This window comes from Copadichromis virginalis, linkage group LG18, assembly GCF_057382275.1.
Source record: "Copadichromis virginalis isolate Kocher_CV1m ecotype Utaka linkage group LG18, C_Virginalis_male_GT1.1, whole genome shotgun sequence".
Classification (NCBI taxonomy): domain Eukaryota; kingdom Metazoa; phylum Chordata; class Actinopteri; order Cichliformes; family Cichlidae; genus Copadichromis; species Copadichromis virginalis.
In genome coordinates, this window is record NC_140635.1 from 425921 (window position 1) to 438908 (window position 12988).

At 47.0% G+C, this 12988-nt stretch overlaps 1 protein-coding gene across 2 annotated transcripts; it reads left to right on the forward strand.

Annotated features, from left to right (window-relative positions):
* Nucleotides 1-660: 660 nt before the first annotated feature.
* On the forward strand, nucleotides 661-12101 carry LOC146686783 (cadherin-7-like). Of its 2 annotated transcripts, XM_085438959.1 has the most exons (12): nucleotides 661-1339; nucleotides 1815-2102; nucleotides 3015-3309; nucleotides 3821-3940; nucleotides 4399-4566; nucleotides 6564-6751; nucleotides 8370-8623; nucleotides 8701-8837; nucleotides 8907-9028; nucleotides 9296-9413; nucleotides 10108-10362; nucleotides 11382-12101. In XM_085438959.1, the coding sequence occupies exons 1-12, from the start codon at nucleotides 1280-1282 to the stop codon at nucleotides 11852-11854; spliced, it is 2478 nt and encodes an 825-aa protein (XP_085295085.1). In that variant the 5' UTR covers nucleotides 661-1279; the 3' UTR covers nucleotides 11855-12101. The 2 variants fall into 2 exon arrangements, with proteins under 2 accessions (XP_085295085.1, XP_085295084.1); XM_085438958.1 differs by lacking the exon at nucleotides 661-1339 and having other exon boundaries at nucleotides 1442-2102.
* Nucleotides 12102-12988: the final 887 nt, after the last annotated feature.

Here is a 12988-nt window from a genome sequence, read left to right on the forward strand (position 1 = left end):
GATCCTGGTGTAGAAAGTAATAATAAATAAATTCTAACAACAGCTGATCAAGCTTAAACGTGCTGCTGTTGTTCAGCCGCTGGTTTCCTCTTTCTGGTGCAAAGTGGGCCAAAAGCAAACAAGAGACACGGACTCGCGACAGAAAAGCCGATCAGCTGATCATTGATCAGTTTCATGATTGAAGTAGCAGCAAGAAGAGGCAGTCGCTCCATATATCGCTTGTTAAGCTTAATGCAGGAATGCTTTACAAACATTCAGAGATGGACTTACACACTTGCTTTACTTCTCTCGGGATAACTTTGTCGGAGATGAAATGCCGGGTTGCTAGCGAAGCTCCAAATGCTATCCAGACCACTGACAGGTCCCGCATGCCACAGCCGCTCTATCACGTGATGCATACTGCTCCGACGTGCTAACGTTCTGAGGCGAGTTATAGCGTGTTGCAAGTTTTGTGAGGTGCTTTCGTGATATTTAATGGATCGATTACATTTTTTATTTTTCTCCGATATCCGATCCAGTAATTTAGGTCAGTATCGGACCGATACCGATACGTAATATCGGATCGGTCCATCTCTAATCTTTATGTGGCCATCTCAGGCACAGCAGCCCCACCCACCTGTCCAAACCTTCAGTCAGAAGAAACTGAGTGGAGAGTCAGTATCAGAAGGATCATTTTGAACTGTGAATCATACAAAGCTGCTCTAGAGACCTGGGACAAACATACAGCACTTAAATGAACATGTTTGAGGAATGCTTTGCTGTGATCTATCCTTGTTAGGAACTTGTTCCTATTAAAAATGATCTCTTCCAAAAATATCTCTGTAAATGTCAGCGAGAAACTGTGAGGAAGAGGAGCAGGAGGAGTTTCAGACAATGAAGATTTTTGTAATGGGAGGAGAAAATGTTGCATGACGGTGAGCTGAGGAAACCTGGAGGGTTAGAAGTTGCAGGGATAACGTTTGTGCTCCATCTCCGTCCAACACAGAAACTCGGCAGGGTTCAAAAACCCGTAAAAACTTCAAAATGACAAAGTCCTCATTACAAGTGTTCAGGCTTATTGAGGAGCGCTTATTGAGAAGATGTTCATTAAAACAACACATGAAGAAGCTGCCGTCCTCGGTCCAAGTCATTTGACTCCTCCCCCCCTGCTGATGAGGCGGAGCCTAACACCCCCTCCTCAAAGGGAGCGGGGTTTGTGTGACAGACAGAGAGTGGCAGAGAGGGATAGAGCGTCGGAGCTGCTGCTACTCTTTCATCAATAATCAGTCATCGTCATCTGATGCAATTGCTGTCAATAACCTACAGATCCACAGGGGACGGTCCGATCAGCAGCTGGAAGGTAAGACTGCTGGTTTGTGTATTTAAGGTCAGAGTTGGCAAAAACAGCAGATTTAAGAGTGAGGAGAGTGCTTTCAGATTACTAGAGCAGATTTAACGGGATGAAGAGGAGCTTCAGATTAACAAAATCCTTTAAACTGGGCTAAAATATGTTTCTATAATCACACTTCTCCAACGTTGTACGTTTGCTTCATAAAAAGTTCAGAGGGTAACACAAAGAGATGCTCTGCAGCAGCACTCTGAGATAAATCCTTCAAACTGAGCTCATTTACATCGCAGTAATGTTACCAAACTGATCATTGGAAAATGACTGAGTTACATTTTGATTCATTTGTCTCAGGATTTTGTTAAAAATTCAAAGTGAGCTGAGAACTCATTCATGCCCTGATAGAGTTTAATGACATCATCAATATTAAAAGAGAGGACAGGTGCTTACGGTAAACTTTCATTCTCTTTGGCTCAAACGATCCCACCAGCAGCTCCTGCCACTGACATCTTTTTGCTGGCCACGCCTGTTAACCTCAGAGATGAGCTTTCTGCGTCTCCCGAGCATGCTCACTGTAATCATCCTTTCCCTGTGGGAGACGTCCGGCTGCGGGGCAATGACGCTGAACTCCACGGCCCTCCTTCAGGTGTCAGCAAGAACACGAGGAGGGGGAGCGGGTGTCTACTCCACCCAGAGCAGGAGGAGGAGAAGCTGGGTGTGGAACCAGTTCTTCGTCCTGGAGGAGTACACGGGAGACGAGCCGCTCTACATCGGAAAGGTACGAACTGTAGATTTACAGATTTAGTCTAAATGACGGCTCCAGGCCCAGGGCCCGTGCAGGTGCCCGTGCAGGTGCCCGTACCGGTCCGGGCCTACGTCCTGGCTCTGCATCATAGATGTGGGGTTCAGATGTGTCGGTGCGAAGGAGATGTTTCTGTGCAGCTTTGTTGCAGCAGATTTAAAGTGTCTCTGAACCAGAACAGAAACTTGTTTTTGTTCCCAGCAGCAGTTCATAGCTCATACTTTTGTTTTGGATGAGAACTTTAAGCATGTCACAGACCCAGAAGTCCAAACAGAAACCAATAATGAATAAACAAAATTCTTCAGGGAAAAAATTAAGAAACATAAAACTAGCGGTAATTCTACTGAATCTAAAGTGGATTAAAAATATGACAAACTTTAATCAGGAAGTTCTTCTGGGTACTGGATTAGGACTTTTCCAAGAACATCGGCTATCAAACTGGTATTTGGAAAGCGTTCATTTGGAGAAAGCCCAAAGACGAAAGGGAACAGAGTGAGGGAACTAAAGGACATCAGGAGGAACTCCACTCTGAGTTTATGGTGTGGATGGATGTACCTGGTGAACCTGGTACAGTGTGGCTGTGGTTCAGGAGTAAGAGTGGGACGTCTCCTAACTGGGAGGTTGATGGTTTAATCCCTGGCGTATACTTGTCCATTGTACTGTGTGAATGTTAGCAGCACTGAGTCAGGCTTGTAGTAAGAAATGTGGCATAAAAACACCAGTTTGTTGATTGTGCAGTTCAAAGGTCAAAACAGGGAAACAGGTGATGCTTATTTAAAGTGAAACGGGCACATTTGCTTTGTTTCACGGCGAGCTCCACCTTTGAAGGTTCATTTTCTCGAAAATAACAATAAGAAATATTTGTTGTACTCAACTGGTTTCCTGCAGCTCCACTCTGACCTGGATAAAGGTGACGGACAGGTGAGGTACGTCCTGAGCGGCGAAGGAGCAATGTCCATCTTCTCCATTGATGAGGACACCGGAGACATACACACCACCAAAAGCTTGGATCGGGAACAGCAGGCGTACTACACACTGAGAGCTCAGGCTCGAGACCGAAATACCAACCTGCCGCTCGAACCCGAGTCCCAGTTCATCATCAAGGTCCAGGACATCAACGACAACGAGCCCAAGTTCCTGGATGGACCGTATGTGGCCCGGGTGGCTGAGAGGTCACCTGTAGGTGAGTCCAGAACCAGCTTTTGTCTTCACATAGTCCCGTGTGAACAGGCAGATTTCATGTGTGAGTGGAGTTAGCTTTTTTACAGTCCACTCGTTTCTATCTGCACTGAAGTCACCTCAGCTGAACGTGAATTAGATCAGCAGCGATTCAGCAAGCAGAAGCCATTTTCATAGACTTCTGCTTGTAACGTGAAAACCTGATGTCATGCAGGCTTTTAATGTGAAAGTCTGAGGTTGAACAGGCAATGTACAAACCAGAGCTGAGCAGGTTCTTGTTGTGAAACACCTGGATAGGTTTTCTGTCCTCCAGGTGAGTCTCCTGTTGTTGGTCCCATTGCACATGCTCACTAGTGTTGATCCTGAAACGTTAAGACTTCAGTTAAGTCCCTTGGTTTGTTTTATGAAGACACCATCTCAGAATTCACTAGTTGGAGCAAATCCAAATTTAGGTTTGACAGCGTTTCTACGAGACGGCAGCACTCCCTGTTTGAATAAAGTTTGATTTTGTACAGGTACGTCTGTGTTGACCGTGGTGGCGACAGACGCCGATGATCCGACCTATGGAAACTCCGCCCACCTGGTTTACAGCATCCTGCAGGGGCAGCCATATTTCTCTGTGGAGCCAAAGTCAGGTGAGCGTGTGGCTGTGAAACGCAGAGAGCACTTGGTGACGCCACGACCAGTTGGGATTAAACTGCTACAGACCATGACTGACTTTACCCATGAGCGTTTGGCTGCAGAGTTGTCTGTAACCACCTTCGTGTTGAAGGTGACACGGTCACGCCTCCTCTCTGAATCCTCCTTTGCTGCTTCACACATCAGATGTAGTCAGATTGCAGCAGATTAAAGCGGATTAAAGCAGCTTCGGCCTCTTCGCCTGAAGCCGCTTTATTTACTGTGTGTAAATGAGGCCACATGATGTCACGTTCACATCGGTTTGTGTCGGCGCCGCACAACACCTGTGACCTTTTTAATGTCAGCATGTGGATCAATTATGAATGCGTCATGTTGATTATGTCACATTCCGATGTTTGTCATCTGGGCGCTCATGCTCACCTTCAGACTGTGCTAATGTCTCACCTGTCTGCAGGTTTGGTGCGTACAGCCCTGCCCGACATGGACCGGGAGCTGCGGGACCATTACCTGCTGGTCATTCAGGCCAAAGACATGATTGGTCAGATGGGAGGTCTGTCAGGAACCACAACGGTCACTGTGATGCTGACTGATGTCAACGACAACCCACCTCGCTTCCCCCGCAGTGAGTCTCACCTGAGAGCATCCTGTTAACACCTGTTCATTGATATTTGACTCTCTCCTTTTCCTGTCCTTCTGGATTCAAACCTAACAGAGTTTCTTTAGAAATCACAGCTCCTCCCTCTGCCTGCTGGATTTTTAACAGTGAGCCTGCAGAGCGTCGTGACCTTATTCCAACATGATGTCCTGAGATTGCGGAGTGTTACAAGTATTTAGGGTTGTTCTTGACCACAAACTGTGTTTTGAGCCTCATGCTGATGCCACTACCAAACAAGTTCAGCAAAAACTGTTCTTTTTAAGGCAAATGAGATCTTTTAATGTCTTATCTGAAATTTTGTCCTTGTTTTACAGAAGTTTTATTGAATCATTTATCTGCTTGGTTTGGTAACATGACTCTGAAGAACAAGAATCGGTTGGGACTTTGGGTAAAAACTTGCAGCAAACTCTCAGGGCGTTTGGCAAGACGGACTTTTGACCATTTGTAACAAGCATGTGCTGAGGAAGGCTCATTCTGTTAACCGTTTGAACCATCCACTTCACACTGAGTTTGACTTGTTGCCCTCTGGCCGTTGTTTTAGAGTACCTGTGAGGACGACCAAAGACTCCTGGTTTCTTTTATCCCGACTGCAACCTGTCTTCTTAATGGAAAATAAATGTCTTGTGGCTTTTTATTATTGTTTTGTTTATTCTCATTGTTGCACTGGTCACAGGCTGCCTCTCTGACCCAGTGCTTTATTTTGTATTTTTGAGTCTCTTATGTTAAGGTTGTATGATAAGTTCCTTTGTTATTCTTATTTAAGGTTTAGTTGAGTTTTGGTTTGCCATTATTATCATCTGTCTCATGAGTTTTTTAAATTCTGTTTCTTGTCTTTCATGTGTTTTAGGGCTGTGTATTGTGTTGTCATGTCTACGTCTCCATGTTTCCTGTTTTATTTTGAAAGAGTCTGGTGCGTTCTTGTTCATTGTGACTTTCCACCTCGGCTGTATCCCAATCCAGGGTCTGCAGCCTTAAAGGCCGCATTTTAAGGCCGATTACGTCACAGCGACGCGCCGAAGGCTGTCCCAATTCAAAGGCTGCTCGAAATGCAGCCCTCAAATGCGTCCTTCATTCCCCTGAATTTTAAGGACGTGGTGGTTTAGACTTCGTGGCCCACCATATCCCAGAATGCATAGCGCGGCGGTGGGTGTGGATAATTTTGCCGAAAAAAACGGCGGATGAGGGGCGGCCGAAGAGTAAACTTTAAGTAAGTACTGAATATGATGTCACTTATTTATGTGCAAATGTTTAATAACGAAGAACCTTAAACATTCCTGTTGGCCACATGTCGGCAAAGTCACGTGACATCAGTGACGTTTGTACTAACTTGGTTTTAAAGCCTTTACTTTAAAATATACGCCGTTCAATAGCTGAGCTTCATCTCACAGAGAATGATCAAAGCTCATGTAGAAACAAACAAATGAACAAAAGATTTTCTCCTTCATTTCTGTCAAACACAGCTGTATGACACGTTTCCAGCTGTTAGTATCATGGTTGCTAAGCAACCTGGGCAGCGCAACGGAGGCTAGACCGTCCCACTTCACAAGCCTCGCACTTCCGGCCTTAGCGGTCTTTGAGTACGCGGCCCTTGAGGATCGTTGAGGCTGCAGACCCTGAATTGGGATACAGCCATTGTGTCAGCTGTTTCCCCATGTGTCCCCACTTCCCCTGATCACCTCCTGTGTATTTACGTCCTCTGTTTTCTGTGTTTCATTGTCAGGTCATCTGTGATCCCCACCATAGTCTCTCATAGTTTTCATGTTTATCTCCTGCCACCAGCCAAATAAAGGCTCGTTTTTTTGTTCACCTGACCTCTCCCTGCTTCTGGGTCCTGTTCACAACACATACCCCGCTGTGACTGCGCTTGCTGTTGCACTAATTTCCCCAGAGACAATAAAGAATTGAATTGAACTGAAGGGGGCGCTGCAGGCACTCATTCAGGCTTCATCCTCTGTGACCCACAGAGAGTTACCAGTTCAGCGTCCCAGAATCCACACTGGTGTCAGCGGTGGTCGCGAAGATCAAAGCTCTGGATGCGGACGCGGGTCCAAACGCTGAGATGGACTACAGGATCCTGGACGGGGATGGACTGGGAACCTTCAGGATGCTCACAGACCCCCACACACAGGAAGGACTGGTCATCCTGATCAAGGTTCTGGATTGTTTGTAGGTCACAGAAATCTCCAGTTTTTGGTTCTGATGTTTCTGTCCACTGTGAACTCTTCCGAGTCTTCTCGGGACGCGTCCCTGTGATCGTTGCATCATCGCGTTAGCACTGGCCTCGTGTGCGTCCCAGAGGACGTCCCTGCTGCTCGGCAGCTGCTCACAGCTGTATAAATTTAGCTCGCTGCGTCTCTTGCAGATGACATTTTTTTTATTGTTCTGATTTTAGATTCATCGCTCAGATAAAGGTTTCCTTTCTGTTCTCTTCTGTCAGCAGTCGTGTCTGTTCCAGCACAATGAGAATAAATGTGGGTGTCACCTTCACATAATCGCATGACCACGTTTTACTGATGGCCACGCTAGTTTATTCAACCCAGTAACATGACTTACAAAGGAGAACAAAAGTAGATAGGTTTCCAGCTTCGGTCAGTCTGACCTCCATGTGTCGCTGGCTCCAGCGGTGGGCAGCAGATAAATCATCTCCCCGTGTGTAGTTTCAGATCTGGGCACCACTAACTGAAAGCCCTGCTGATATGAAGTCAGATACATCAGGGCCTGAGCCATCCTCCGACTTTTAAACCATTAGCAATACTTCTTGGAAGCTAAGACAGGGAGTTGGAGTGATGTGCTCTGTTTGCTAACTGCAGCCGTCTTTCCAGCCTTAGAGGAAGCCAGTAAGTAGAGCATCGTCATCCCTGTACACACGAATAAGCCTCTCAAGTCTTGCTGGACACATAAAACATCTCAGGCTTGTCTCTGTTAAAGTGCCAACTGTCCACAAAAAGGTCTTTTTGTGACAGAGCCAACTCGTCTGTGTAACCCACCCTGCATTCATGACATAATGGACTGGAGGACTGACCCTCGAGCCTCCATGAGGCATGGAGCTAATTCCTGCCTTCTACCTGTCTGAGAAGCACACCTGAGTTCTCACCTGTACTGAGGTGTAACAGTAACGGGGTCTGTTTTCAGGTGACCATCTTTTAACACATTTATGAGAGCAGCTTCTGTGCTGTGACTGAAACATTCAGCAGTTTGATTAAAAGTCACTTTCCCTTACTGGTAAATTTCATGTTAATGAACACTAAATGCAGCAGGATATAATTTCTGTTCTTTAGCGATGCAGAGAAAACGCCAGCAGGATGTGTAAGACGGCAGAAACATCCTGGTAGCTTCAGTTTTCTTTATACAGAAAATAACTGATTTGAGTTTGTAGGTGAAATAAGCTCCTGAGGTTTTTACCTTCTGATTACGTTGGAGAGCCGTGTTCTCGTCTGACTCGCAGCTCTCTTAATAATTACGCTGTAGTTCTTTTCCTATTTGCTGCCAATGTGACGTTTCTAATGTTGTAAGCTGGACCGTGGTGCACAGACTCTGTCATAGCTCTGGCCTCCATTCCCATGAAGGCCCCTCTTGATGAGGTGCAGCTCAAACATCTGTTGGTGTGCTGTCAGGCGGCTCAGCTTTGTAGGAGCATCCACAGCGCTTCAGAAACAGTTAATGCATCGTGGCGTTTTTGTTACGCTAAATATTCAGAAGTACTCGGATCTCCAGGGCGAACAGCCTGCACTCAGAGGCACCTGTGATGTCATGTCCTCCCTCCTCCTCAGACTCTGGACTTTGAGACCAAGACCAGCTACGCTTTACGCGTCGAGGCATCCAATCGCTACATGGACACCCGCTTTCTGTCAGCTGGGCCGTTCAGCGACGTGGCGACAGTCCGGCTGCAGGTGGAGGACGTGAACGAGCCTCCGTGTTTTTCCCCCCGCATCAGCCAGATGGCGGTTTCAGAGGCAGCGCCGGTGGGAACTGAGGTGGGATCGGTTTCAGCTCACGACCCCGACGCCTCAAATTGTCCCATCAGGTAAGACGCGAGGCGGTAAAATCACTGCAAACACATTTCCACCAAAACGCAAAGACAACACCTGTGCTCCTCTGCAGGTACGCCATCGACAGGAAGTCGGACGTGGAGAACTACTTTGACATTGACAGACAATCAGGCGTGATCCGGACGAGCAGACGTCTGGACAGAGAGCTGAGCGCTCTGCACAACATCACTGTGCTCGCCACAGAGAGCTGTAAGTCACATGACATCAGTTTGTCTTCCTGCGAGCAGCAGGTGTATCTGACAGGTGTGTCTGTCTCAGTGGATCACTCTCAGGTGGGCAAAGCCGTGGTTCTGGTCTCTGTGACAGACGTCAATGACAACGCTCCGAGCTTTCCCGTCGAGTACCAGACATCCGTCTGTGAGGACGCCCAGCCGGGACAGGTGAGGCTCACTTGTGGCTTACAGACAGGTGTTCACAGAAAGGTGAGCGAGTGAGCAGAAGGCGAGTGAGCAGGTGTGTAGACAGACAGGTAAATACAGCTGCTGTGGCTGTGATGTCACTGATATCCGTTATTTAATGAGCATCGTCTGTGAAATCTCTGTAATCTGTTACTGAGATGGATCCAGAAGTCCCTTCTCAGGTCACATGAGCGTTGGTGACTGGATGTGCTTCTGATTTTCTGCCTCTGTTTGACCTTTGACCTTTAGATCATTGTGACGCTGAGCGCCGTGGATTTGGATGAAGCCAAGAATGGACATCACTTCCTGTTTTCTTTGGCTGCCAAGGCTGCCTGGAACCAAAGCTTCGTCCTGAGAGACAACAACGGTACAGTCCACCTTAATCAGTATACAGCAGAACTGTGCAGTCCACCTTAAAACCAAAGATAACTTCAATGAAACAGAGCAGCTCTGTGGTGTACATGGACCAGCCTGAATTTAAGGTTTAACGCCTCCTGTGTCAGTGATGTTGTGGCTGGTAGTCACATTGGAACCTGTCACTCATTGGTTCATGAGGAAAATAAGGGCCCTTAAACTGGGTGTAAGGGGATCACTTTAGTGCTGCAACAGTGAATTTTATGTTAACAAGCTGACGTCATGCACCGCCTGTCCTTGTTGTTCACTGGTGGCTACCTGCACTGAAACAGGATCCGCCCGTTAGCCGTAATATTCCCTTTGGAGAGACTTTGTGAGTGAGGACTGTGTGGAGGACGGCCCGTTTGAGTTGTGTGACCTGTCGGTTCAGCGGACCGCCCGGTTGGTGTCCCACGTTGTCCCGTCTGTGTGTGTTTGTCCCTCGTGGTTTCAGCGAACACACTGAGCGGTGCCATCTCTTTCTAACCCATTACCACAAAGCAAAAACCTTCACAGGATCTCCAGCTGCCAATCATCCATGAGCTTCTCGCTGTAGCTCCTCCCACACGTTTTAGTTCTTTGCTTGGCATGGCACCCCCTTAGATAGCACTCTGTGTTCCACCTTAAAAGCTGCTGGTGATGACGTCGATCTGTCTGTCTGTCCTCAGACAACACGGCGTCTGTCCTGACGTGGCGGGCCGGGTTCCTGCAGCGGGAGCGGCCGCTCTACTTCCTGCCGGTGGTGATTTCAGACTGCGGGACTCCGCCTCTCAGCAGCACCAACACGCTGACCGTCAGCGTCTGCGAGTGCGATCTTCATGGAAATCGTCGCAGCTGCGTCCAGGAGATGTCAGCGCTGCTGCTGCCAGAAGGCCTCAGCCTCGCCGCTGTTGTCCTCCTCACCGGTCTCCTCACACTGCTGGGTATGACCTGAGACAACGTCGCGCCTCTTCAAGTTAAACTCAGTAAAGTCAGAAACAAGAAGTAGAACCTGGTTGGCTTAGAGCTGATCCAGAACCTCTGTCCATGAGGTAGAATAAAAAAACTAGCTGAAGCTGGAGTAGATCATCAAACTGATGAAACTAGAACCAAATCTGAAGTCACCTGAAAGCAGCGAGCTTTTAGTTTTTCTCCTGTTTTTTATTTTATTGGGTATATTTTATGTTTGTTTTTTATTATTTAGTTCCAGTGTAGAGCATTTTGTGTCAGCTGTGGAGTGCTCTATAAATGATGATGACTTCATTGGGACACTGACGGGCTCAGCTTTCACGTGTCTGCCAGGAACATTACCCCGACCAGCTGTTCTCAGCGTCACCTGTACCATCTTGTCAGGGTTTGGTGGGGTCTGTGAAAACGATCGAATCAGCTGCCAGTCAGACGCTGCATAAGAAAACCTGTAGTGGTCTTTGGAGAATTTCTGACATAGAAAGGGTTACAACAGACGACCTTTTAATGCTCGTCTCTATGGAGATGGGTTTGGGGGGTAGCAGGAGGAGAGAAGCTGCAGAGAGGCGTGTAAGACTGCAACTCTGCTTCCTGGTCCCAACTCTGGATAGTCATATTTTGGGGGGTTTAATAAATTTGTCCATATTTCTAGAAATAAGAGCTGCTCCATCCAAAGTGGGATGGATGCAAGACCAGGTTTCCTCCAGAAGGCTTGCCAATTATCTATGAAGATAGCTGGAAGCTGTTCGTTGGTCTGTAGCAGGGAAGCAAACAACTCTACCAGTGCAGAGAACAACAACAAATATCACACAAGGAGTAAAGTAGGATTCTGATATTGTGTGTGTGGAATTCTGAACCCATGTCACTTTCAGGAAGATGAAAACTTCCACATCCAGGGTCGTGCTGCAGAACTTCATTTAAAATTACTTGACTTTGCCGCCATCACCTCTGCCTTGTAAACTTTTTAAGATGACTCCACCCCTTCGTCTGCCCTTAGGTGTCGCTATGGTAACAGGGGCCATCAGACGCAGAAGGAAGGAGCCTCTGATTATTGACGATGAGCGAGATGTTCGTGAGAATATTGTTTGTTATGACGATGAGGGCGGTGGCGAGGAGGACACCGAGGCCTTCGACATGTTCACGCTGAGACACCTGAACGAGACCAAACGGAGCTACCATGTCACCGCCCCTGAGCCCCCGCCATCCAGGGAAGATAAACACCAACTGTTCCAGGAGTTCATCGAGGACCGGCTCCGGGAGGCCAACCTGGACATGACGGCACCACCCTTTGACTCTGTGCAGACGTACGCTTTGGAGGGCAGCGGGTCAGCTGCTGTGTCGCTGAGCTCGTTTAGCTCGTTAACCTCGCTGGAGTCGGAGCAGAGCTACCACTTCCTGAGTGAGTGGGGGCCAAAGTTTCGGAAGCTTGCAGAACTCTACAAAGACCGCAAGGGAGGTGGTGCCTCATAGAGTGCACGCCTTGCGGCAACAGGTGTGTGGTCTGTTTAGCCCATATGAACTGGATTAGTCCTCACACCAGGAGCTCTGAGCACCCTGAACCAGAGCAGAACCTGTAGAAGTACCGGCAGCTGGACCTGGAACCAGCCAGCTCGAGCTTGAGCTGCCTGACTGGACCTTTACGTAGTTACTGTGAAATATTTCCTGCTGTTGTTATTTCACAATAAAAGCTTGCCAGTTGTGCTGCTTTTATTTTGTAAGCCTGAATGTGTAACAACAGAAATAAAACTGAATTTATGAAAACTGCAGCTGCTGTTTTTACTGCTGTAACACGTCCCAAACGCTCAGCCTCTCCATGCTGACGTCGTCCTGTGACGTATGCACAACTCTGAATTTGGAGGAAAAACTTTTCAGCAAAAATGTTTTTAGTTTGTGACTCGCTTTGATTTATTTTTTTTTAAGATTCTGATGAGTCCAGACTGAACCACTGATGGTTCTTCACGTGTGCTCACGTGTGACAAGCTTAGTGGGCGGGGCACAGAGATGCTTTCCACCATACAAAAAACATCTGGTATGTTAAATGGAAAGAGTGTTTGCTGTCCACTGAAACTGAAATGAGTGACTGTGAGTCGCTGCTGGAACAAACCAAGTATTACAGATATAATGCATCTTTTTTTTACCTCCAACTTTATTTCAACAGAAACTTTTAACGACCACCAGCATCATACAACTGTAGTGTAAAATTATCATACAGACAAAGATGGGTGTGTATAATTAAACACATAGGAAGAAATACCGATTAAAGGGGAAAAACAGTGAGAGATACAGTGACGCCAAATAGTTAAATAAAGACATTAAAAATATTACAAATATGAATGGTTTTCAAAGTTTTCTTGTTGTGAGGAACAAATTGTAGATTTCTGTTTCTGTGCTGAAAGTCTGAGAACTTCAGATGAGCGAGTCTCTCAGTCAGTCGTTTTGATCAGACGCCGTCAGAAACGAGCGACTTGTTTCCACGAGACCGGAGTAAAGCTAAATGTTTCTATATCGCTCTCATGGGTTTAGAGGTGTTGGATTGTGTGTCCACAGGTGTTTGTACTTTGCGTCGTAATAAAATGACGGTAAAAGGCTCCGCCCACTTCCTAT